The 24502-nt window shown below is 43.4% G+C and overlaps 1 protein-coding gene across 1 annotated transcript in view; it reads right to left on the bottom strand.

The window, feature by feature from the left end:
* LOC143280371 (sodium channel protein 1 brain-like) overlaps nucleotides 1-12772 on the bottom strand; it is a 75212-nt gene extending 62440 nt beyond the window's left edge. Inside the window, exons 1-4 of the mRNA XM_076585008.1 lie at nucleotides 12730-12772; nucleotides 9420-9520; nucleotides 3471-3662; nucleotides 2449-2639 (exon numbers count right to left, since the gene is read on the bottom strand). Of these exons, the coding sequence (XP_076441123.1) occupies nucleotides 2449-2639; nucleotides 3471-3662; nucleotides 9420-9520; nucleotides 12730-12772 (527 nt within the window). The remainder of the gene's footprint in view (nucleotides 1-2448; nucleotides 2640-3470; nucleotides 3663-9419; nucleotides 9521-12729) is intronic.
* Between the last annotated feature and the right edge of the window lie 11730 nt (nucleotides 12773-24502).

Here is a 24502-nt window from a genome sequence, read left to right as displayed (position 1 = left end):
CATGTCTTCGTAGATTTCAGGAAAGCGTTTGATACAGTGAGGCATGAGGCTTTGTTGGCAACTATGAGGAAAGACATCAGCCTTAATATCATCAGAGTTATCCAACAACTATACGACAAGGCAACCAGTGCAGTCCTCCGCAACAGTTCCATCGGAAACTGGTTCAGGACTACAGTTGGAGTCAGACAGGGTTGTCTGCTATCTCCTACACTATTCAATATATTCCTGGACACGTATCATGTCGGATGCATTGGAAGACTATGACGGCACCGTCACCATTAGAGGCAGAACTGTTGCAAATCTTCGGTTCGCCGATGATTTTACATAACCACCAGGGCATACAGAATGGAAATCAATGTAGAAAAGACCAAGACCAAGACGAATAACATCAACGCATCAGCACTGATTTCAAAGTCAACAGGCAGTCTTTGGAATCTGTATCTAAGTTCAAGTTCCTGGGTGCAATTGTCACAGATGAAGTCTGCGCAGACTTCAGCAGCGCTCACTCGACTGAAGCCCGTTTGGAGAGACAAAAACATCACACTCAGATTGAAAGCGAAACTTATGCGCTCATTGGTTCAATAAATGCTTCTCTATGCTTGCCAAGTGTGGACTTTCACTGCCAACCTCCAGAAGATCCAAGCCATGGAAATGATATGCTTCCGAAAGCTACTTGGTATCTCCTACACTGAGCACGTCACCAACACTGAGGTCCGACAGAAGCTCATCCAAGCCATTGGACCCCACGATGAACTCCTAACCGTCATCATGAGAAGGAAGCTCAAATGGCACGGACATGTCACAAGATCGGACGGGCTCGCAAAGATTATTCTGCAGGGCGCCGTATCAGGCAGTAGGAAGAGAGGGAGGCAAAAGAAAATGTGGCAGGACAACGATCTGAATTTCCCAGATTCCCAGACAGCTGCAAGAGACAGGAACCGATGGAGAGAACTGGTTTGGAAATCACCGGCGGTACCCCGACGACCCTTCACTAGGTTACCTAACAAAATCATTGAATGGTCAGTCCTATATCCATAATCAATATCTGCATCTTCAACAAAAGAAACTACTTGATCTTAAACGAGAAAAGAAAAGAAAATCCAAACTAGCTTGTTGTAATCGATTAGTTCTTCTTCGTGTGTATCTGTGAACATCTTGGTATAAATCCTTCCAGATATCGTTCAATTATAGTTCGTTAATTGCTTTTTCTACTATCTCTCTATCCTTTGGATAGTTAACATTTGATTAGCTTTAATAGTCTCTCGCTGGTCGAATGCTTAATCAAAATCTCTGTACTTAAGTTCTTATGTCAATTGTATATGTGTAATAAAAACTGGAAATTAAAAAAGAAAAAAGTTATAAAAAAAAAGTTGGCTCACCTGTGAGAGAAAGCGAGCGGCGTCCCCCAGAAAGTGTAACAGGGGAACTAATATGCCTTATCTCAATGCCAAGCTTTCTCGCAATGCCAAGTCTTCTCGCATGACAAGCTTTCTTGCAATGCCATGCTTTCTCGCATTGCGACAAAGTGAGGTAGTACCCCTGAGACATCCATTTTGTTGGGGGAGGGGCGCCCCACGTTTTCTCACAGGTGAGCCAACAAAAACTCAAAATAGCTTGTAAATCATTTCACACGAAATCTGGCACTACGACGATCAAAGGGCAGGAAAAAAGTTTTGCTTTTAAATGATAAAACAAAACAAATGACTATTTAATTTGGTATTTGACGACGAGTTTACTGCTTAAGTCGATCCAAAACATACATTTACTCACCGTCAGAAAAAAAGTGCAGAATTGAAAAGTTGTGCCGGATATCGAATGTAAATGAATATTACCAATGAACACCAAAGCTGGACAGTACAGGTACATCGGATCGGCATATCACTGTGTAATAGCCTAACAACTTATACGTCCGTATCTGTCTATTCCCGTTATTTCCTCGAATTTAATTCTTTATCACTTCAGAACAAAAGTAATTATCGCATGATGATCGATTCCAAAAAACGGACTTTGAGGCAAGATAGTGGGTGTAGAGTTGTAAATTGTTTCACCAACACGACTGTTCAGAAGTTTATTTTAGCTAATCCAAGACCCTCTTTTGGGCATGTAACAATGAGGTCTATGATGAAATTCGTGTCGTCCACATATCTCTGCCCCTCTCTCCCTCTCTCTCCCCAGATGTCACATTTAAAAAGGCCTCTGTGTGTCTGGTGACAGCGATAGTGTTCTGAAAGCAGAAGCGTTTTGTCAACGTTAACAAAACAACAACAAAAACAACAACAACAAAAAAAACACCAAAAAAACCCAACCAACAACAACAACAACAAAACAACGAAAAAACCCCCCCCCCAAAAAAACAAAAAAAAACCACACACACAAAAAGACACACATTACCTTACAATTTCAAAACTCCTCCCACCCCAAGCCCCCGCCACGCGCTAGCAGGTATACCTAGGAATGCCGTTGGGGAACTGGAACTTGTTGTACTTGTCATGGAACAGCTGCAGGCCAATGATGGCGAAGATGTAGAGGATGATGCCCAGGATGATGGTCAGCTGGCCCAACGCCGATAGGGCGCTGCCGATTATGGTCAGAAGTGTGTTCATGGCTGGCCACACCTGGGCTAGCTTCAGTATTCGTAGCTGCCGGCACACACACCCGCATGTGCAAATACATGGACACATAAATTCACCAGAATACAGAGAGAGAGAGAGAGAGAGAGAGAGAGAGAACACAAGTAACCAGTGGGAAGAGTCCTTGTTAGTCCACACTTTCTCACAATCCTGAGGTTTTTCGTACATTGGTTTAACGAAATGCAATTATTTTTATGGCCAAGTCTGGGCTGAAAACGCCATCCGTATCAATCCCTGGCATTCCCTTCTCTCTCATTTTCCTGTTTTGAATTGTAACCCCCAGTCGATAATCAATAATACAATTTATGTTCCATAGCTTGGCAAACAGTAAAAATTCACTCGTTTACACACATACTTCGTGTAGTATGAGTAAAATCTGGGCAAAATGTGAAAATCCGCCGATGTTTTGAATGGTCACCACAGCAAACAGATTCATACTTAACTCAAAGCCTGATAGTATCTTCCAAAAGATCATAATGCAGGCAGACAGGCAGTTACGCAGACTGAGAAAGAAAGCACAGTCAAAAGGGGACAATGAGAGAGGCAGAAGGAGCACAGGCAGCCAGCCATGAAGGCAGGCAGACTGAGGGAGGAAAGGAGGGGCATAAAAAACAACCAAAGACCAGAATAAGGAATAAGAGGACAACGACAAACAAGGAGCAGCAGCGGCAGGATGTAAACATAAAAACGAAATTGTTCTGCGGAAGAGGAAAACAACGACGAGAACGAGACAAAAAAGAAATGAAGAAAATGATCAACAAGACCAAGATCTATCGTCAGAGAAAGAGATGGAACAGGAACAAGAACGAGAAGAACAAGATGGTTGCGCCTTAGCCTTACCAGCCTGAAAGCGGTCAAGAACTGAAGCCACTTGTTGCTGTCACTCGTCATGATCAGTTGCAGGCAAAGGCTAATGCTGCTGATCAGAGAGATGATGAAGTCAAAGCGGTTCCATCTCCTGCTGAAATAGCTCTTAGGGCCAAACCCTATGATCTTCAATACAGCTTCCACATCGAAGATTAGCGTGAACACCTGCCAAAATCAGCAACCGTCTTCTTGATTCAAGATCATGATTATTATGACGATAATGATAATGATGAGCACAATGTTTACGAAAATGATAAGTACACTGATAATAATCTTCACGAATTAAAGTGATTCCGTTTCGGTCAAAACGTCGTCAAGGTTAATGTCTTCCAAATATATATATATATATATATATATATATATATATATATATATCCTCCTTAGATACATACATATATATATATATATATATATATATATATATATATATATAAGGTCAGGTCATTAGATCTGCTACTGGTAACCTGTAATCCAGTACAACCTGTTCAGGGTCGGGTTGCCGGCGACTAAACCGGCACTCCCACCGCTCCCTTCCGGGACTGGTGAGGCGGGTGGCTAGACACACTTATGGAATTATAAACGAGATCCATAAAAGGGCGGCGGCTCAGGAGAGCCACCGACGGCCATCTAGCTCCACCGTGCTGTGTGCATGCCACACGCAGTTGGCCCCCGGGGTGTGTCTACCCATGCATGCGAAGTCTGGATCCGGCAGAATGTGCGGAAGAAACCTATCGGTTCAAGGGAGAGGAAGGTGGTTACAGCAACGCACTGTGGAGTGCACAGAGCAAGATGAGACACCGAAAGGATATCTTGGTCATCCACTGCATCCGTGCTCATCCTCCAGTCGTCTCGACTTAGTCTTGCCACTGGAAATTGGTGAACCCGGACGAGAGAGTGAGGTTGACGTTGCGCAACTCCTCTTCACTTTAAACAAACTCATCGCGCAAGTCATCAGTCATCCTTAATGACCTTTCATCCTTCATCCTTTCACCACCCCAAAGTCCTGTGGCGACAGGCGAGCGACGAAACGACAGGTGTGGGTACACAGGCAGTCGCAGCCGCAGACCTGCACGCAGGCGGCTCAGGCCATAGGGTCGTTCTTCATCGACAGGAGCAGCGATGGAGTTCGACAGCCGTCTGAGCGTCTGAGCAGCCCTCTTTAGGAATGCATTGCTCACCTCCCTGGCATGAGGAAGGGGCTAGAAAAGGTGCCCTAAAAATTGCCTGTTCCATATCACCCTGGCCAGCATACCGCGGCTGGCGGGGACCCTACATCAGCGGTCGAAACAAAGAGAAAGAAAAGAAAAAAACAAGGATCGTTCCTCTCACAACTGGTGCTTGGAACATAAGGACTCTCCTGGACAGAGATAACGCGGACAGACCCCAAAGGAGAACGGCACAAGTTGCATCCGAACTCGCCAAATACAACATCGACATCGCTGCCTTGAGTGAGACTCGGCTTGCAGGCGAAGGCGAGCTCAATGAATGGGGATCTGGATACACCTTCTTCTGGAGTGGACGAGGAAGCGAAGAGCGACGTGAGGCTGGCGTTGGTTTTGCAGTAAAAACAGCACTTGTCAGCAAGCTAGCTGGAATCCCAAAGGGATTCAACGATAGGCTTATGACCGTGAAACTCCCACTGGCATCTGGCCAGAAGCACCTCACCATTGTCAGTGCCTACGCCCCAACAATGACCAACCCGGATGAAGTGAAGGCGAAGTTCTACGAGGACCTTCACTCTGTCATTGCTGCTATCCCGAAAGCAGACAAGCTCATCATTCTTGGGGACTTCAATGCTAGAGTTGGTTCTGACTACATCTCCTGGGATGGAGTGATTGGAAAGCACGGCGTGGGCCACTGCAACCTAAATGGATTGCTTTTGCTTCAGACCTGTGCACAGCACGAACTGCTGATAACCAACACAGTTTTCTGCCTCCCTGCCCGTAACAGGACGTCATGGATGCACCCTCGCTCAAAGCATTGGCATCTCATCGATTACGTTATCGTCAGAAAAAAGGGATAGGCAAGATGTACGTGTGACAAAGACCATGTGCGGCGCCGAGTGTTGGACAGACCATCGCCTTGTAGTCTTGAAGCTGAATATTCGAATCCAACCCAAGAGACGTCCTCAAGGCCAGAAGGCTCCAAACGGCTCAACATCGCTAAGCTGAAAAACATCACCATCAAACAGACCTTTGTGGAGCTGCTGGAAGATCGTCTGGAATCCGCCTCTCTGGACAACCAGAATGTGGAGTCTGACTGGAGGACCCTGCGCGAGCTGATCTATAGTGTAGCTTCAGAGACCCTGGGACCCATGACCAGAAAGCACAAAGACTGGTTTGATGAAAACTGTGATGAAATCAAGCAGCTTCTGGATGAGAAACGCCGTCTGCATCAAGCCTACCTGAGCAACCCAAAGTCCACATCAAAAAAGGATGCGTACAATACTATCCGCAGGACTGTTCAGCAGAAGTTACGTCAGATGCAGGATAAGTGGCTGCGCATTCACAGAAGAACGACCCTATGGCCTGAGCCGCCTGCATGCAGGTCTGCGGCTGCGACTGCCAGTGTACCCACACCTGTCGTTTCGTCGCTCGCCTGTCGCCACAGGACTTGGGGGAATGAAAGGATGAAGGATGAAAGGTCATTAAGGATGACTGCTCTCTGCACTCCACAGTGCGTTGCTGTAACCGCCTTTCTCTCCCTTGAACCGATAGGTTTCTTCCGCAGATTCTGCCGGATCCAGACTTCGCATGCATGGGTAGACACACCCTGGGGGCCAACTGCGTGTGGCATGCACACAGCACGGTGGAGCTAGATGGCCGTCGGTGGCTCTCCTGAGCCGACGCCCTTTTATGGATCTCGTTTATAATTCCATAAGTGTGTCTAGCCACCCGCCTCACCAGTCCCGGAAGGGAGCGGTGGGAGTGCCGGTTTAGTCGCCGGCAACCCGACCCTGAACAGGTTGTACTGGATTACAGGTTACCAGTAGCAGATCTAATGACCTGACCTGACATAATCCATCCAGTCTACATAAACCATCAAATATACCATTTCAGTGTGAAAACAAAGAGGCAACCACCATAAAAAAAAAATTAAGAAGCAGAGGCAGAGGAAACAAAAGAATGGCGCTGAACAGGAAGCAAACTATTCAGCTCCATAGTGGAATGCTGACACACAGAGAGCCTGGATAGCAAATCCTGCTGCTGTGAAACTTTGGTAAAAAGAAAGTATAAAAGCCTTCTCCTGACAAAGAAATTGAGACAAAACCCCCCCAAAAAAACCCCAACAAAACAAAGCAATTTGAATTAAAAAATCAAGAAGCAAAAACTGATAATTGCAAACAGTTTTGCGAGGCACTCAGCTATGACACAACTTTCTGTTGCCAGTTCTATCGTCGTATGGAAGGGAAAACCAGCACAACAACAACCACAGACAGGTTAGATATTGATGGAACCAAACTAAAGACAAATGAAGAAAAAGGATCCACTCTTCTCAAACGGTTCATACAACAGAGTGATAAAAAAACCACTTAGATAATAATAAGAAATATATGGACGAGTTAAACCAAAAGCTTGTGCAGGCTGGACCTGATGATGACATCACAATATATGATCTGAATGAAGCAATAGCAAAATGCAAGAATGAAACTGCTCCTTGCCCAGACAAAGTTCGCTACTTGATTAACTAGGAGCTATCAGAAGAAGATAGAAGCAAACTTTTCAATCTATATCAAAACAGTTTCCACAACGGACATGTGCCGGAGGATTAGACACACAGCTTCTTTAAACCCATACCAAAACCTGGGAAGGATCATCGTCTGGTAAGCGGCCACTGGATCCTAACGATGCAAAATATTGTTGGAAAGCTCATGGAACCCATAATAGCAAGGAAACTTGCAAGGGATCTTGAACAGAGGCACATCCTCACTCCAGATCAAGGTGGGTACTGTAGAGTGTACACGGGAAAATGCGACTACTTTAAAAAGCAGTAGCAAATGACCCGGAAGATTCTTACATTAAATTCTAATTCACACCTCAATGAGTTGATGTTTAAGTATGGAGTAAGCTTTACACTACCAAGACGGATAACAGCAGCACTTCAGGAAAGAATCGTGGTCCTACATCTCGGAATTTGGATGTTTGCATCCTCTGAACTTTCCATCGGACTGCCACAAGGAACTCCGTTCTCTCATGGCCTATGCAACATCTACACGAAAAGTAGGTAGGCCCGGCCAGATTTTCATATTCGTAGCAGCAGCCTCACATGAAAGAGTGCAATAAAGTAAAATGCCACACCAAATTTCAAAGCAATATACCAAACAGTTTTTGAGATATAGAGTTTTTGAATTTTAAAAAAATTCCGCGATTTTAGCCAATCTCACAAATGACATTTTGGAACCCTTGTAGAATTGCCACTAATGCATTATCATTGTCAAAACTCTTCATATATGAGCTATATAGTACGTAGAAGACTTCAGAGGTTTTTTAGTTGGCTGTTAATGTTATTGGCTGAATGGCAGTGTCATAAAGTCTGAGGAAAATGCTTATTTTCTGCATGTCCGATCCTGCAGTTTTGATGGTAGCGTTACTAAAATGACTGAAACTCAAAAACTATTACATCTACATAAACATTTAAGATATTTTCAGGTTCAGGAAAGACTGTAAACTTAAAAGACAGCAAATGTTGATAATAAATCTTGATAAATGGCAGCTTTTGATAAGATTACAAGAAAAAAAAGCTTTATTTAAGACGATCGGGATAATGTGCTCCAAAATGTGCTAAAAATGATTCTCAACAAATGATTGTTCAGGACTCTCTCTCTCTCTCTGTGTGTGTGTGTGTGTGTGTGTTTCAAAATCAATATGTATGCATCACTTTATGTAATTGTTTTCTTGTTTATGCATCATTATCGACTATTAATGAGCACAGCTGATCGCACCAGTTCTTAAGTACATACATCCATGCAGTACAACAAATGCATGCTCCGTATCAGTGCTGAAGTATAAAAAGGTTGAAAGGAAACAACAGTCTTACAATACAGCATCAAATGTACCCCTCGAATTGTTCTTTTGATTAGGTTCTCTCTCTCTCTCTCTGTGATGTATACTCTCTCTCTCTCTCTCTCTCTGTAATACATATATTATTACACACACACACACACACACACACACACACACACACACACAGAGAGAGAGAGAGAGAGAGAGAGAGATTTCTCTCTCTCTCTCTCTGAAATAAAACAGAAGTAAGAAAATAGAGTTAGTCTGTTGTGCGATCACAAAGTTGAACAAGACCAACTGAACTTCTCACTGAAAAATTCGTCTGCTATTTTGACGGAGTTCTCGGCTGTCTTTCATTGTCGGAAAGAAAATTGTTTCACAACAGAAACGATGATATTAACTAAAATTATGAAACCTATCATTCAAATACTTATGAAAATAAGTAATGTAAAGTTGGTTCCAAATTTTTTTTTTTTTAAAGTTCTCCCCGTATTTGAATCAAAACCTCAACTACGTTGAGCTCTTTGACAAGACTTCCACGAAGCCGGGCATTGAAACCTCAGATCTAAAAACAGATCTAGTTGATCAGTGGTATAAAAAAATACGAGGTCTCCATTTTTTCGTTAAACATACGCTGCTCCTTAAAAGCTTTCTGGTCATTTAATAAAGCATTTTAAAGAGGAAAGAATGAACTTTTCAGTGGTTGGTTTGACTAGGAGATTTAATTTGCCTGAAAATGCAGTAGAGCGTCAAGAAAAACAGATAAATTTTTAGCCTCTTTTTTTTCAGAAATCGAGTAAAATAAATCAACTGGAAACTTAGCCCACGTAAAAGGAGAGAACATGATCTTTTATTTGATAGGTCTATTAAGTCGATTGGTTGTAAGGAGCAAAGTCCGTAACCAATTTTTGTCACCAACCCTCTCAGACCAGAAGCAGACGTCGGCAAACTTGTTCACCGGGCTGCGTTTTGAAGAGCGAAGGTTACTCCACTTCGGGCGATCAGTTTCACTCACACTGCCTTGCACACAAAAAAAGAAACACTTAGAGGAACGAGCAAAGGTGGTTTTATTTTCTGATTTATCTTTCAGCTCGATGAATGCAGTGTTGCGCTTGCTAGGGCGAAGTGAAAAGTGATAAAAATACGATCCGTCAGCCATAGCTACACGGCATTACATAGCGGCCGGACCTTCCCAAGAAAAGGCTTGCAGACCTAAATAACAATGACGTGGCTCGGGTGCTTACTCTTGCGAACAGTCTTCAAAACTTCGAAAGATGCTCAAGAAAGAACTTACAGCCGTCCAGAAACAACTGAACAATATCGCCCAATGATGCAAGGACACAGGAACTTCTATTAATCCAGCGAAAGCCAAAACATTGCTTTGCACTCTAAACAACAAAACTGAGCAAATCACCACCAGCTGTCTCGTTCGACGGAATTCAGATCAAGAAAACCGACGGTCTACGCTACCTAGGAATACGGTTCGACAGGATGCTGACCTTCAGAAAACAAACTGGAAGCACTGTTCTAAAATGCAAAAAGGTTCTTTCAGCGTTAAAGCCAATGGCAGCCAAAGGTATCGAAAAAAGCCACATCTTCCAGCTATATCAATCACTCGTTCTCAGTGTGACAGACTACGGACTAGGGCGAACAACATTCTCTCAAGGCAGCTTTCTATAGTTAGAGTTCAAAATGAAACCATAAGGCTGATCTTTGGAACAACCATGCGATACCTGCTTCACCTTTTCATTGCAGGCCCGAAACAAGTCAGAACAGGTAAAGGACTAATTCAGAGCATTAGAAAACAACCCTCAAAACCCACTGCATGATGCAGTAAAGGAACCAATAGGCAGTCGTCTAGGACGCGGAAGGTCATGGATGGGACAAGCAGAAGATACAATCCAGCTTGTGTGCCAGCTAGAAGATTGAAAGAAACATAAGAATGGCAGGAAAACCCGGAAAACTTCAAACGTCTCTTCAAAACAGCCATTTCACCCACTCAAGGAAAACATTGTCAGGAATGACCAGAGGACAGAACTGATGCAGAGGTGAAGCTACTCATAGAACAAAACAGCAAAGAAGAGGACATCACCAAAGACCAATCCGGTTGGGGATTCACTGCAAAACAAAACGGAAAAAAGGGAAGAGAATGCAACAACACGAGCGGTCTACATCTGGGAAAATCTTAGAGCCAAAGAAAAGTAAACGAGTACCTCAGAGCAGGCACAAGGCCATCATACCATTGATCACATCACAGAAAGACAGAGAGAGGGAACGGCCGTAAGTCGAGCATGAAACCAATATTGGCATCATTTCCAAACCAACATTGCGCAAATTTCTTCAAAACGGAACAGTGTCTATCTGGGCTTTCCAGAGTGCATGATACTAAGTTACCCGCTAAACGCCATGTTCATAGCATCAGAGATCTTTCCCCGTCCCTCTTGCGGCAAATCGGTGGCAGTATGTGTGTGTGTGTGTGTGTGTGTGTGTGTGTGTGTGTACGCGCGCGTACGTGTGAGGAGAGTTCTTGCATACGTCTGTGTGTGTGTGTGTGTGTGTGTGTGTGTGTGTGTGTGTGTGTGTGTGTGAGGAGAGCTTTGTGCGCGTGCGAGTCCATGTATGTGTATTTATGTGCGTGTGCTTCATGGGAGCTGCTATTTGTAGGAATGTGTGTGTGTGTGTGCGCGCGCGCGCGCGTATAAGTTTGTGTGTGTGTGTTGTGGTATTGTGGGTGTCACGGACGTAGCGCATAATTATTATGGCCTCCCGTACACTGTTGTCGCTCAGCCATGACGAACATGATCACACATATTCATATTTCACCTCTTTGTCCCCCCCCCCCTCCCCCCGTTTCCTTCTCTTCCCCTCCAATCCATGCTATTCTCCCTGTTCTCTTGTTAAATTAGCTTTTCCACGTGCATTTAATATTCCTTGCGCAGACACGCTCTTGAAGTTATCACTTCGCTCAGCTTGGAGCTGAAATCTCACCAAACACAAACATGAGAAATTCATTCGCTTCCAGATCTTTAGTTACGGCGTCTGGTCGCCTTGAGTTCCAATACTCTGTTGGGTGGGTGGGGTATCTGTTCATTCAGGTCCCCCCAATGCATCCCCCTCCCTGAGGTCTCTCTTCATTGAGAACAGAGTGAAGAGGAGAGTTCCGAGTCCCAAATGGAACTGGCAAAGACCCTCAAAGTCTTTTGCGCCATGTTTTTTTCTTTCTTTCTTTTTCTTTCGTCCTGTCTCTTCACTGGCCAGAGTGTGGCACCCGGACTCGTCACCCGGTCTCTGCCGCACGATATCTACTCACTGTCTTACCAGCTGCTGAGGAACTGTTCAGAAACTAGCTTCTAACCCAGAAGCTGTTTCGTCATTTTTATACCAGTTATCATATAAGCTTAATACAAAAGTAACCTCAGTTATTTTTTCATTTTAATACTATTAGTTGTTTCATTTTTGTGGTTGGCTGGCCGTACTCGCGCCCTTATGTGTTTGTTTTGAAAGATACGTTTAATCTCTTTTCGTTATGTCACAGAATAATATAATTTTGCGCAAGTATATGGAGATCCAGTCCTCTCGCTAATATTTTTCTTTCGCTTCGTGTACGTTTTTTTTTCACACACAAAGACGCGTGAATTCTTACTGGGTAGGATCTACATTTTTTTTCTCCTTGTGATTCATATATATAGGTCAACACAAATATAATCTAACCTCCGTGAACAAAAATGTTACAAAAAGTTATTTTCTTTGTATTTTAATCATTCTTGCTAAAACCTCGTGGTTGATTCTCGTTTATTTTTTGGTGTTGTTTTATTTTGCATCACCTTTTTTTTTTCTCCTCAATAAAAAAACAAATTCAAGTTCAATGAATTTTCTCTTATGCTGGTTGTCTTTTCCTTGCTAGTCACTTTTCTTCCAGCTGAAGGTTGGACTGGGAGGAAGTAACTGTTGTATGAATGCGTGAAAATGTTATTTTCATCAAGTTTTTTTCTTTTGAAAATGTAAATAAATACGTAACCGACCTGAGGCACAACAACAACTTGTGTACATGTTTGTTTTTTTTATTGTTGAGGTCGTTACCAATACCCCCTCCTTTTAGTTCCATTCAACCACAACCTCAAATGCAATTTTTAGCTAACATTTTATGTTGCAGCTGATGACTGTTCCCTTGATACTCTTCTGAAGTCGTTCTGTAATATGGAAAGGACCATATCCCGTCGAAATCCGACCTGAGGTGGCCTCCATGAGACTGTGCCGCCGGATCCATGGCATGACAAGGATGAGTGGACTTTGTGTGGGAATGGGTTGAGGGAGTGTAGAACTCTCATTTCTATCTGTGGGTTAGTTAGAACATGTCATTTTGTTCCGTACTTTCTGCCTCTTCTTTCCGACATTGTGTGAATCCTTTTCGCGCGCGCGCGTGTGCGTGCGTGTGTCGGTACTTTTATGTGCAAGTGATGGCCCTGTGTACATTAATTTTTTGGTTATGCTTTCATATCTATGAGACTGCATATGTGCGTGTATATATGTGTGTGTTTATTTACATTTGTTTGATCATTTATCAATATTATCATTATTGTTATCCACATTATCATTCCTGTTTTTATCTCTGTGTGTGTGTGTGTGTGTGTGTGTGTGTGTGTGTGTGTGTGTGTGTGTGTGTGTGTGTGTGTGTGTGTTTCAATATTAGTTTCTTTTTCTTGCAAAGAAAGAAAAAAAAAGTATTAAAGGATAGGACAAATTACAACACTGAAGAAAAAAGACCGAGAAAAATCCGTGTAACATTTACAAGGAGTTTCCAGACCATCAGACTGGGAGGCCAAAGACACTGACTACGGGACAACATCCCTAAACCAGTTGAACATCCGGCATCTGGAAAGTAGAATTTAATCAGTTTGCTGACATTACGACACTTACTAGTGAAAATCACATGATTTTTTTCTAAAACGCTTAATGAATTTCCTGATATTCCAGGATTGAAATAAAATATAGAAAGACAGATATACGGTCAGGAAGCAAAAAGAACTCAAAGGAAAATGTTCATTTCATAAAAACATGGAATGGAATCCTTCAAAATTTGAAAAACGTGGACTCTGGATAACAAATGATTGTACACAAGTTATGGAAAGGGATTCAGAAGATACGTTCCTTGAAATTAAAAGCCTATTCAAAATATGTCTACAGAAAACTATCACCCCTTTAGGAAGACATGCTGTACTGAAATCGTAAATGTTATGAAAACTTATTTACCTCTGGATTCTACTTCAGAACCCACAGGACACTCTAATGAAGTAATTACGAATTTGTATGGAACAAAACAAACAAAAAAGCTAAAACACACATGTAAAAACATATACAAACAGACAAAATAAAAAATAAAATGTGCTGAGAACACAGAAAAAGAAAAAAAATCATTATTCCTAACACAGAGGCATGTATTAATGCATTCAAAGTAGCGTGGATTAGAAAGGTAATCGAGTGGGAACTCGAAGTCGATAGCAATTGTGTGATTTCTAAGCCCAGAGATAAATGGTACTCACAAATTTAGTCTCAAGTCATTTGAAAAAGGGTAAACTGGAAAGATGCTTTTCAGCATGTACAGAATTTTATAGAAAGGTCGATTCACAGAATGGTTCACGAACAATTAGTGAAACCAATGTTTTACAATGAAAATGTTAAGATTAATCTGAATGTTTTCCCTCACAAGACAATATTGTTTTGGTGAAAGATCTGGTGAATAACAATGGAAAATTCTAAAGTTACACATTTATCTAATAGAACAAAAGCACAATTTTTGGAATATGTAAACTGGCTTCAATCAATTAAATACTACAAAAAAGAAAAGAATACAACAAAATCTGACCAAATAAAAGTGATACATTTCCAAAAGCAGCGCAGTTTTACTCAGTGTGTAAAGGGATAATCAAGTTTTGAATTTGTTTTTTAATATAATTAATCATCAATAATCATTGATAGTTTTGAATTCACAACCCTTGAGGAGCATCCAATTTTTGTGTGTACCGTGTCTGCCTGCGTTTCTTTTTTATTTTCTGCTTTATGCATTGATTTGTTTTTACGTATATATTATGTGTCAGGTCGGGGCATAGCCCTTGCTATTGGTACCATGTAACCCAGTACTACCTGCTGCATGTGAAGTCTCCCAACGACGGACCAGGCGGAGGAGGAAACCTTTCCCAACGGCTGTGAGGGCGGAAGAGGATGACCAAAGGGCATGGGGAGCTCTTATCCTTGGCTGGAAGTCCTCCTAGGAGACGGAACTCTGAAGAAAAAACCTGCACCTGCCGAGGCCGTCCTACACGTGGCAGTATCTGCACCTGTGGGACTGTGAGCGTGTGAGAGTCGGTAGGCGAGAGAGTGGGGAAGGGAGTGCACAACTCCTCCTCACCAAAAAAAAAGTCACCTGTGTTGATCAGGCAACCAGGCTAATGTCGGAACGACGAGCTAGCCCTTCATCACCCAGCTTTCCCAAGCCCTGTGGCGATGGAGAAGTGGTAACGGGGACATGCAGAGGATGCTGCTGGCAGTTCCTAGTCACGACTCTGCACGCAGGCGGCTGTGGGGTAATGGTCGTCTGCCGTAGACTGGGGCAGATGCGGCGCCCGTATCCTCCAACAGTGTCAGAGCAGCCATTTTTAGGGACAGCACTGCTCTCTCCACATGGGGAAGGGGAAGTAAAAGGATCCCTAAACAAAGCCGCACCTACTTGGACATCCAACACTAGCGGTCGAAAACAACAGAAGAAAATAACCAGGAGTCATGCCATGACTCTGGGTGCCTGGAATGTTCGCACCATTTTAGAGAGAGACGACAGACCAGAAAGGCGCACAGCGCTCATTGCTAGAATGCTTGATCGCTACCAAGTGAAAATAGCAGCCCTGAGCGAAACCAGGTTTGCCGGTGAAACCCATCTGGAGGAAGTTGGAGGGGGCTACACCTTCTACTGCACTGGGAAGCCAGATGGCACCCCAAGAACCTCAGGCGTGGGCTTTGCCATACGAATCAAACTTGCACGACAGCTTGACAGCCTTCCACGTGGGATAAACGATAGGCTGATGACCCTCCGTCTGAAGCTGTCAAAGGATCGTTTCTCCACAGTCATCAGCTGCTATGCCCCGACAATGACCAACCCTGATGACATCAAAGAAGCTTTCTACGAGGAGCTCAGCCGCACCATTTCAGCGGTAGACAGAAAGGACAGGCTGATCATCATTGGGGACTTCAATGCCCGCGTCGGCGTGGACTTCTCATGGCCAAAAGTCCTAGGACAGCAAGGTACTGGCAAGTGCAACTCCAACGGACTGCTTTTGCTCTCGCTCTGCGCGCAGCATGGACTGACCGTAACCAACACCCTCTTCCAACAAGCAGACAAGTACAAGAACACATGGATGCACCTCCGCTCCAAGCAATGGCACATGCTGGACTATGTGATTGTCCAGCAGAGGGACAGAGATGATGTTTCCATTACACACTGCATGAGAGGAGCAGTCTGTTGGTCGGACCATCGCCTGGTACACAGCAAGATGAACATCAGACTTGCACGCAAGCTCCAAGCAGCCAGGCAGAGACCCCCTAGGAAGATGAACATCCACCGCCTCCCTATCACCAAGGACGTACTACAGCAGCAAATCCAAGCAGCTCTCCAAGAAATTCCTGCATCGACTGATGTAGAAGAGGTATGGAGCACCTTTAGAGATGCTGTGTACACAGCAGCAGCTGACACACTCGGCTTTGTACAGAGGAGCCACAAAGACTGGTTTGACGAGAACGACTCTGGAATCTTCAAGCTCCTGAACACACTGCATATACGGCATCAGGATCACATTTCTGATAAAGATTGCCAGAGGAAGAAGAACCAGTTCTCGCAAACCAAGCAACTCGTACAGAAGAGGCTGCGTGAGATGAAGAACACCTGGTGGGAGAGAAAGTCCGAAGAGTTTCAGTCCGCTGTTGATGCTCACGACATGAAGACCTTCCATGATGGTCTCCGAGCTGTGTATGGGCCGAGAATCACAGGATCAACCCCTGTCCGAGCCTTGGACCAGACCACTCACCTGACAGACAAGAAAGACATCCTTGCCCACTGGGCACCCTCCTCAACAGGGACTCATCCGTATCTGACGAGGTAATTGCAGCCCTCCCACAGCTACCAGTCAGTGACTCGCTAGTTGCCCCTCCCACCAAGGCCGAGACCCGGAAGGCCCTGAAGCTGACAACGTCAGGAAAAGCACCGGGAGCGGATGGAATCCGGGCTGATATCTACAAGTATGGAGGCGAGGTGCTGACTGACAAGCTAACCGTCCTTTTTCCAGTCTATCTGGGAGAGAGGAGAGGTCCCACAGGATTTCAAGGATGCTTCAATTGTCCACATTTACAAACGGAAGGGAGACAAAACATCCTGCGATAACCACCGTGGAATCTCTCTCCTCTGCATCGCCGGCAAGATCTTCGCCCGCATCATACTGAACAGAGTGGTTGACCATGTCTCCAACACAGTCATCCCTGAAGCACAGTGCGGCTTCCGCTCAGGCAGGGGAACATGTGACATGGTGTTTGCCGTACGCCAGATGCAAGAGAAGTGCCGTGAGCAGAACAAGGAGCTCCACATGGTCTTTGTAGACCTGACTAAGGCCTTCGACACGGTGAACCGCCGTGGTCTGTGGAAGATCCTCCTAAAGTTCAGCTGCCCAGACAGCCTAATCCAGCTGATTGCGTCATTCCACGATGGCATGCAGGCGAGAGTACAGGAAAATACTGACATGTGTCGGATCCGTTCCCTGTGGTAAATGGAGTGAAGCAGGGCTGCGTCCTGGCTCCCACACTGTTCTCCATTCTCTTCTCTGCCATGCTGATTGACGCCTTCCAAGACTGTGACTGGGGCATCTACATTCAGTTTTGCACAGATGGCAAACTTTTCAACTTGCGGCGACTCCACGCCAGGTCCAGGGTGTTTGAGGTACTGTTGAGAGAGTTCCTCTTCGCTGATGACTGTGCGCTTGCTGCACACACCCATGGGGACATGCAGTTCATTATTGACAGATTCTCAACCCCCTGCAGGCGCTTTGGACTCACCATCAGCCTCAGCAAGACCGAGTCCATGTACCAACCAGCTAGCTCACAGAACGCCAGTGCCTCCCCCCCCCCCTCCCCGCACCCCCCACCTGCAATCAAGATCGATGACTCAGAGATCAAGTCAGTCAACAAGTTTTGCAACCTGGGCAGTACCCTATGCAGCAACGGAGCCCTTAATGCAGAAGTTACGCTGCGTATCGCCAAGGCCAGCTCCGCATTTGGCAGACTCAACAAGAGGCTGTGGAACAACAAAGGCAACAGGCTCAGCACCAAAATCAAAACCTACAGAGCTTTTGTCCTGACCACCTTGCTGTACTGCTGTGAAACATGGACGACGTATCGCCGTCACATTCAACAACTTGAGCAGTTTCACCAGAGATGCTTAAAAAAGATCCTCGGCATAAAGTGGCAAGACAGGGTCTCCATCCCCCAGCTACACTGGACAGGACACGTTGTCCGCATGACAGACAGCAGGATCCCGAAGATGCTTTTGTATGGCCAGCTGAAGGAAGGCCACCGCGAACTTGGAAGACCCTGCAAGCGCTTCAAGGACACCTTGAAGACAAACCTCAAAGCCTGTGACATAGACATCGCTTCCTGGGAAACTGATGTCCTTTACCGCTCTCGCTGGAGGAGGATGTGCTCTAGTGCATAAAAACGTTTGAAAACAAGAGAACGCTGGCCATTAAGGAGAAGCGTGAGCGAAGGAAGCAGGGCTCAATTTCTGGAGACGTTTTCCCTTGCAACACCTGTGGGAAGTGCTGCGCATCCAGAATCGGCCTCTTCTCCCATATGAGGGCACACACCGACAGATAAGCCTGCCTGCCTACTCATCCGTCGGTCCGACGGGAGACTCCATCATCATCATGTAAAAATGTATACGTCTGTATGCTCGTTGGCTTTTTCATGCTTGTGGGTACGCATATATGTATATATGCGCATCTATCCTATCTATCTATCTATCTAATTCTATGCATATAATAAGAATGTGTGCACACGTTTAAGTATTTTTTTTGTGTATGGCCGTATGTTTGTTATTTTTCAAGCATGAACATGTATTTACCATTTCATGTATGTTATTTGTCATTGAAAAAAAGGGAAAAGTCACGAATGGTGTTCCACTCTGAACATTTTGATCTGAATATCGTCTTCTCCGTTATTTGAATCATGGTGACGAGAGATGCGCACACTAATAAAACGTCTTTTCTTCGCGCGCGTGCACACACAAAAAATTGTTATTGTAATTCAAAGAAACGCCCATGAGAGAAAATCTACGAATTTTTCTCTCCAAGTGATCGCTGAAATTTGCAACTGGTTGCTCCACTCAGAAACCACGTCATGCTCTGTAGGAAATGCGAAAAATTCACATCACATCACATGCGTCGTGTTTGTTTAGTTAAACATAGGCGAACCTTAAACTGTGAGACAAATTGATTTGTTTATTTCGATAGTCGTGTGGTGAATATTCTGCACTTACTGATGAGGGCTTTGCCTCCATCTCCTCATTTCAATCTTGAAATTATATTTTCGATAATTATTGATGAGATACACATCATGATATGCATAAAAGAAATGTGCAAACAAACGAGTCATTGAGGGTGCATTTACCAACAAAACGATCACAACGAGAGTAAAACATGTCTTTCTGTACTTGACTTGCGCTTTTAACTTGAATGCTTGGGGCGACTGAATTTTGTGGAAAAGAAATTAATTTCTCATCACCTTCACCTATCCCATAACCCAGTCGAGGGTCTTCGGGTAGATGATTTCCAGACCAGTTCTCTCAATCGGTTTCTGTCTCTCGCAGCTCTCTGGAAAACTCAGCCGATCCATTCATCGACGTTTTCCTGCAACATTTTATTTTGCTTACCTCTCTACCTAGCGCCTGGTACCCTGCGGAATGGTCTTTTCTAGCCCGTCGGATCTTGCGAAGTGTCCGTACCATTTAAGCTTCCTCCTCATGATGACGGTTAGGAGGGCATCTGGGGTTCAATGGCTTGGGTGATCTTCTGGCGGACCTCGGCGTTCGTGACGTGCTCAGTGTAGGAGACACCTATTAGATTTCGGAAGCATCTGATTTCCATGGCTTGGATCTACATCTGGAGCTCGACAGTCCATGTTTTGCTAGCATAGAGAAGCATTGATTAAACCATAGTGTGCTCAAATCTGGTGTCCCATTACTTGGCAGAATTCAGCTGCTCCTGGCAGATATAAATATCCATGCAGAAGTTACTATCATAACTAAAAATTATAAATGACTTTTGTTAATCAGTTTGTTACAATGTAAGATGAATTACTAAATTTTGAGAAAAAGAAACGACAAGCGAAGGCCTACGTGTGATCCCTGCAGATTTAAAAACTGCAAAAACGGAACGTAAAACCCGGGTGATTGGGGAAGGGGGATGGGTGTACCAGGACATACATACATAAAGGCCTACCATTTCTTACATTTTTGTTGACGATGTGAAACTAGTGTTTGCCGAGCAAAACGGGTACCCGTTATGCCGCCGTCCCGCTATGCCGCCGACCCGCTATGCCGCTATTCCGCTTTATTCCCTTTCGCTTTTCATCACATGCGCGTGAAAAGTGATATATGACAGTAGCAGTTTTCACAAATGACGTATATTATGATGTAAACACTGAATGACACTAAAACTCGCCATTTAGAGGCGGGCTCGTGCAAATGCAAACTAAATGATAAAAAATATGTATTCAGGACAAATGTAATACTTTCAATTTTCTACATTTTTAATGAGAAACAAAACCAATAACAAGCAAAAATAAAAAAGTGTGCTAGAAACGAATTTTAAAGGAAAGTTTCTTGTACAGATCATTTCTCCACTAGTATCTATAGCCCAAAACAAGGAAATGGATTCGCGAATGCATACGTTTGGACCCAGTTGCGCCATTTGTGACGTTACTGTGACCCAAATGTCAAATAAAAAGGGAGATTATTAGTATGGCTTGCCCATCTTGTTTTGTCTTTTTTGTGACAAAAGACAATCCGTAAACGGGTCGGCACAACGGGACGGCGGCATAGCGGGTCGGCGGCACAACGATACGCTCACGTAATATAGACGATTATCACTCCAGTCAGGTTCAGTTCTTCTGTCAAAATAATGATGGACGGAACGGACGCGTTCTCCCACATAACATATATCCAGATCAAAGTTTCGAACTTTCCCTGACTTCATCACTGCTGTCCGGCTTCGATAATTCGCAACAAACACTCCACACAAGATATATGTCCGGTCATCTTCTATTTTGGGTACTTTTCTTTTCTTTCGCATGAACATCAACATCTATTATACATTGTGTAAACTGCATAAGTTGATCCAAATTTCGAATTAATGCTCAGCGTCAAAAACCATCTTTTGCAGATTTATTGAACTGCTGTGCTGATTTGTGTTGGTCTAAGACAGACGGGCGCAATAGCCGAATGATTAATGCGTTGGACTTTAAATCTGAGGGTCCCGAGTTAGAAAGGGCGGAGATCTTTCCTATCTCCCAGGTCAACATATGTGCAGACCTGCTAGTGCCTGAACACCCTTCTTGAGTATGCGCACGCAGAAGATAAATACGCACGTTCAAGATCCGTAATCCAAGTCAGCGTTCGGTGGATTATGGAAACAATAACATACCCAACATGCACACCCCCGAAAACGGAGTATAGCTGCCTACATGCGGAGTAAATAAACAAAATAGTTGTACATGTAAATTGTTACATGTCTGTATGAGTGTATGTGTGCATGACTGAAACCTAATTGAACGATACAGGAAACGAATGATGAGGGCCCAATGCCAACTGTCAGTCGATTCTACCCAGGTGGACAGCCTGTTGTGCCAGTTACTCCTTGTTTGTAAAGGTCTTCGACCGAGGCGCTGTGTAAGGATCCATATAATCAGCTACATCGGATCAGCATTTCATTAATATCCATATAATATGGACGTTTGCATCTGCATAACCTGCTGTTTATATATAACCTATTCCAGTCTTTTCAATGAATTTAACGCTCAAATACTTCATAATAAATGTAGCTAACATGCATAACGATACACACCCAAAGAGACGGGTTTTTTTCATGCAAGAAGGCTGGCTAAGCAGTGCTGTCGACTAGAATTTTCAGCATTTGCATTCAAAGTAAATTAATACCATCATTTGTTATATCGAAGGCAATAATCACGACGACGTCATTCTGTGTGTTCTGTCCAGAATTCCTTTTTGTTTCGTTTTGACGCAGACATGAGCTAGAAAGTCATGCTCTCTTATCCCGGCAACACAAATTCAGCAACAAATCGGAAACAAACCGGACGCTAAACAAAATGGATAATTTACAATGAAGAACTACAGTTTCCTCTGAAACAACTGCACCCCGATGACTGGTATGCGTGGACACTTTTTTCCATTTGATCCGATTTTAATGTTGACAAAGTATTTCCAGCTAATCATTAAAGTTTATCAAGGACACAGACACACAAAGATAACTGAACATAGGTTTATTACATTGGCTCACACTGTTATACACTTGAGGCAAAAATGTAAAGGTAAAATGACAGTGGAAACAGGGTTTGCTTCTTGACCATTTTGATGCCTTTCCAGAAGTGCATTGCCGTTATAATTAGAATGAATGGAGAGAACTGATTTTTCTCTGTTTTGAACTACATTTTGTGTCGACAGACAAAAGTATAACCAGAGGACAAGAGAGGCAAGGCCTTCAAGACTCACTTGTGATACACTTTTAAAAAAATCCAAGCTTTTTATGTATTGAGTATAATTTCAAATGTAATGATTAAGATGAGAAAGATCAGTTTAAAGCAAATTAAGTCCCTAGCATTAATTACAGAGTAATTTCCCTTTTTTACTATCTGCACCAAAACGTTCGCAAAATAAATAAAACTTCCATGCTTAGCAAAAGAAGTTCCTGTCTGAACAAAAAATGATAATAATGACTGCTCTTGTTGTTGGGTCAGAATATCAGATCAAAGTGCCAAGTTTAGAGAATACGAAAAATATAAATATAACAGTAAATGCAGTTTGCATATAATTAGGCTTCATTGTGTGTGTGTGTGTGTGTGTGTGTGTGTGTGTGTGTGTGTGTGTGTGCCCATCCCACAGGTGCAATATTGTTTTAAACAAGATGACTGGAAAGAACTGAATTTTTCCTTTTTTATGCCTAATTTGGTGTCAACTTACAAAGTATTTGCAGAGAAAATGTCAATGTTAAAGTTTACCACGGACACACACACACACACACACACACACACACACACACACACACACACACACACAACCGAACACCGGGTTAAAACATAGACTCACTTTGTTTACACAAGTGAGTCAAAAAGGACTTTGTCAAAGGTTTCCATGGACACGCACACAATCACACATACATGCATACACATATACAACCACAACACAAGGCCATTACAGACTCATTTGTTTTCACAGCTAAAAACAACAACAAAAAAGATCCTATAGTATGGTCAGACCAATGTCCAATCATTAGATAGCATAAATTTGTTGCTCGTGACAGATCTATGCATCATGTAACTTCCATACTATGTAGAAATTCGATTCCAATTGAAATGATAAAATGATATCTATTGACTGAAGTGTCATTACGCGAGATAAAAGTGTTACCGTTTCGTAAGGAAGAAATGGATATGGATGGATGTGGATACTTATATAGCGCCTATCCTCGGTCGGAGACCAAGCTCACAGCACCTTACAAACACGGAGTCATTTACACAATAGCCTGCCTACCTGGGTAGAGCCAACTGACGGCTGCCATTGGTCGCTCACCATTCGTTTCCTGTGTCATTCAATCAGATTTCAGGCACGCACACCTACACACTCAGACAAACATGTAACATTTAACATTTTACGAGTATGACCGTACGAGTATGACCGTTTTGTTTATTTACCCCACCATGTAGGCAGCCATACTCTGTTTTCGGGGGGTGTGCATGCTGGGTATGTTCTTGTTTCCATAACCCACCGAACGCTGACATGGATTACAAGTTCTTTAACGTGCGTATTTGATCTTCTGCGTGCGTATACACACGAAGGGGGTTCAGGCACTGACAGGTCTGCACATATGTTGACCTGAGAGATCGGGAAAATCTCCACCCTATACTCACCAGGCGCCACCGAGATTCGAATGCCGGGACCCTCAGATTGAAAGTCCAATGCTTTAACCACTCGGATATTGCGCCCGTCAAATAAAAAATGTAATCGTAAAACGACTGTGGAGGTATTTGTTTGCTTCTTTACGATTAGTGTGGCTATTGCTGCAGTGCATTGTCATTATAATTGGAATGTGTGAAAAAACGTACCTTTTCTATTTTCAAAGCCAAATCTTGGGTTGACAGAGGATTTGCAGAGAAAATTGATTTGTTTAGATTAACCATGAGCATGCACACAGAGAACTGGAACAGGGTTATTGCATAAAATCACTTTGTTTCCAAACGTGAGGCAAAAACAATACTGACCTGTCGGTTAAATACCTCCCAAAGATACGAAAAAATAACTACCCAACCCATGATCATTACTGACGAGGAGAAACGGAATAATTCAATTATGATTATGGTGTCAATGTTGAAGTCTTGGACTGGTGAATTATGCAAGAGTGTGTAATCAAAACAATGGTTTTTCTTTTCTTTTCTTTTTTAATTCCTGCTTTGAACACATTAGACCACCACTGGCTGATCACTCAGTACGCCACGATTCGTATTTACTGATTCGGTTGCTCGTTCCTTTTAGACAATAAAACATCTGTCAATGTCAAGTAAAACGTGGAGTATCTGAAGTTACTGTTCAGCTAATTTCACCATTATTATTAAACAGAAAGAAGCTTGAAGCTTGTATGTAGCAGATTTGCATATTTGTAGACAATAACATGATTATGGTGC

This window comes from Babylonia areolata, chromosome 3, assembly GCF_041734735.1.
Source record: "Babylonia areolata isolate BAREFJ2019XMU chromosome 3, ASM4173473v1, whole genome shotgun sequence".
Classification (NCBI taxonomy): Eukaryota; Metazoa; Mollusca; class Gastropoda; order Neogastropoda; family Buccinidae; genus Babylonia; species Babylonia areolata.
Note: the sequence above shows the minus strand (reverse complement) of the source record. Positions and strands in the feature narration are given on the sequence as shown.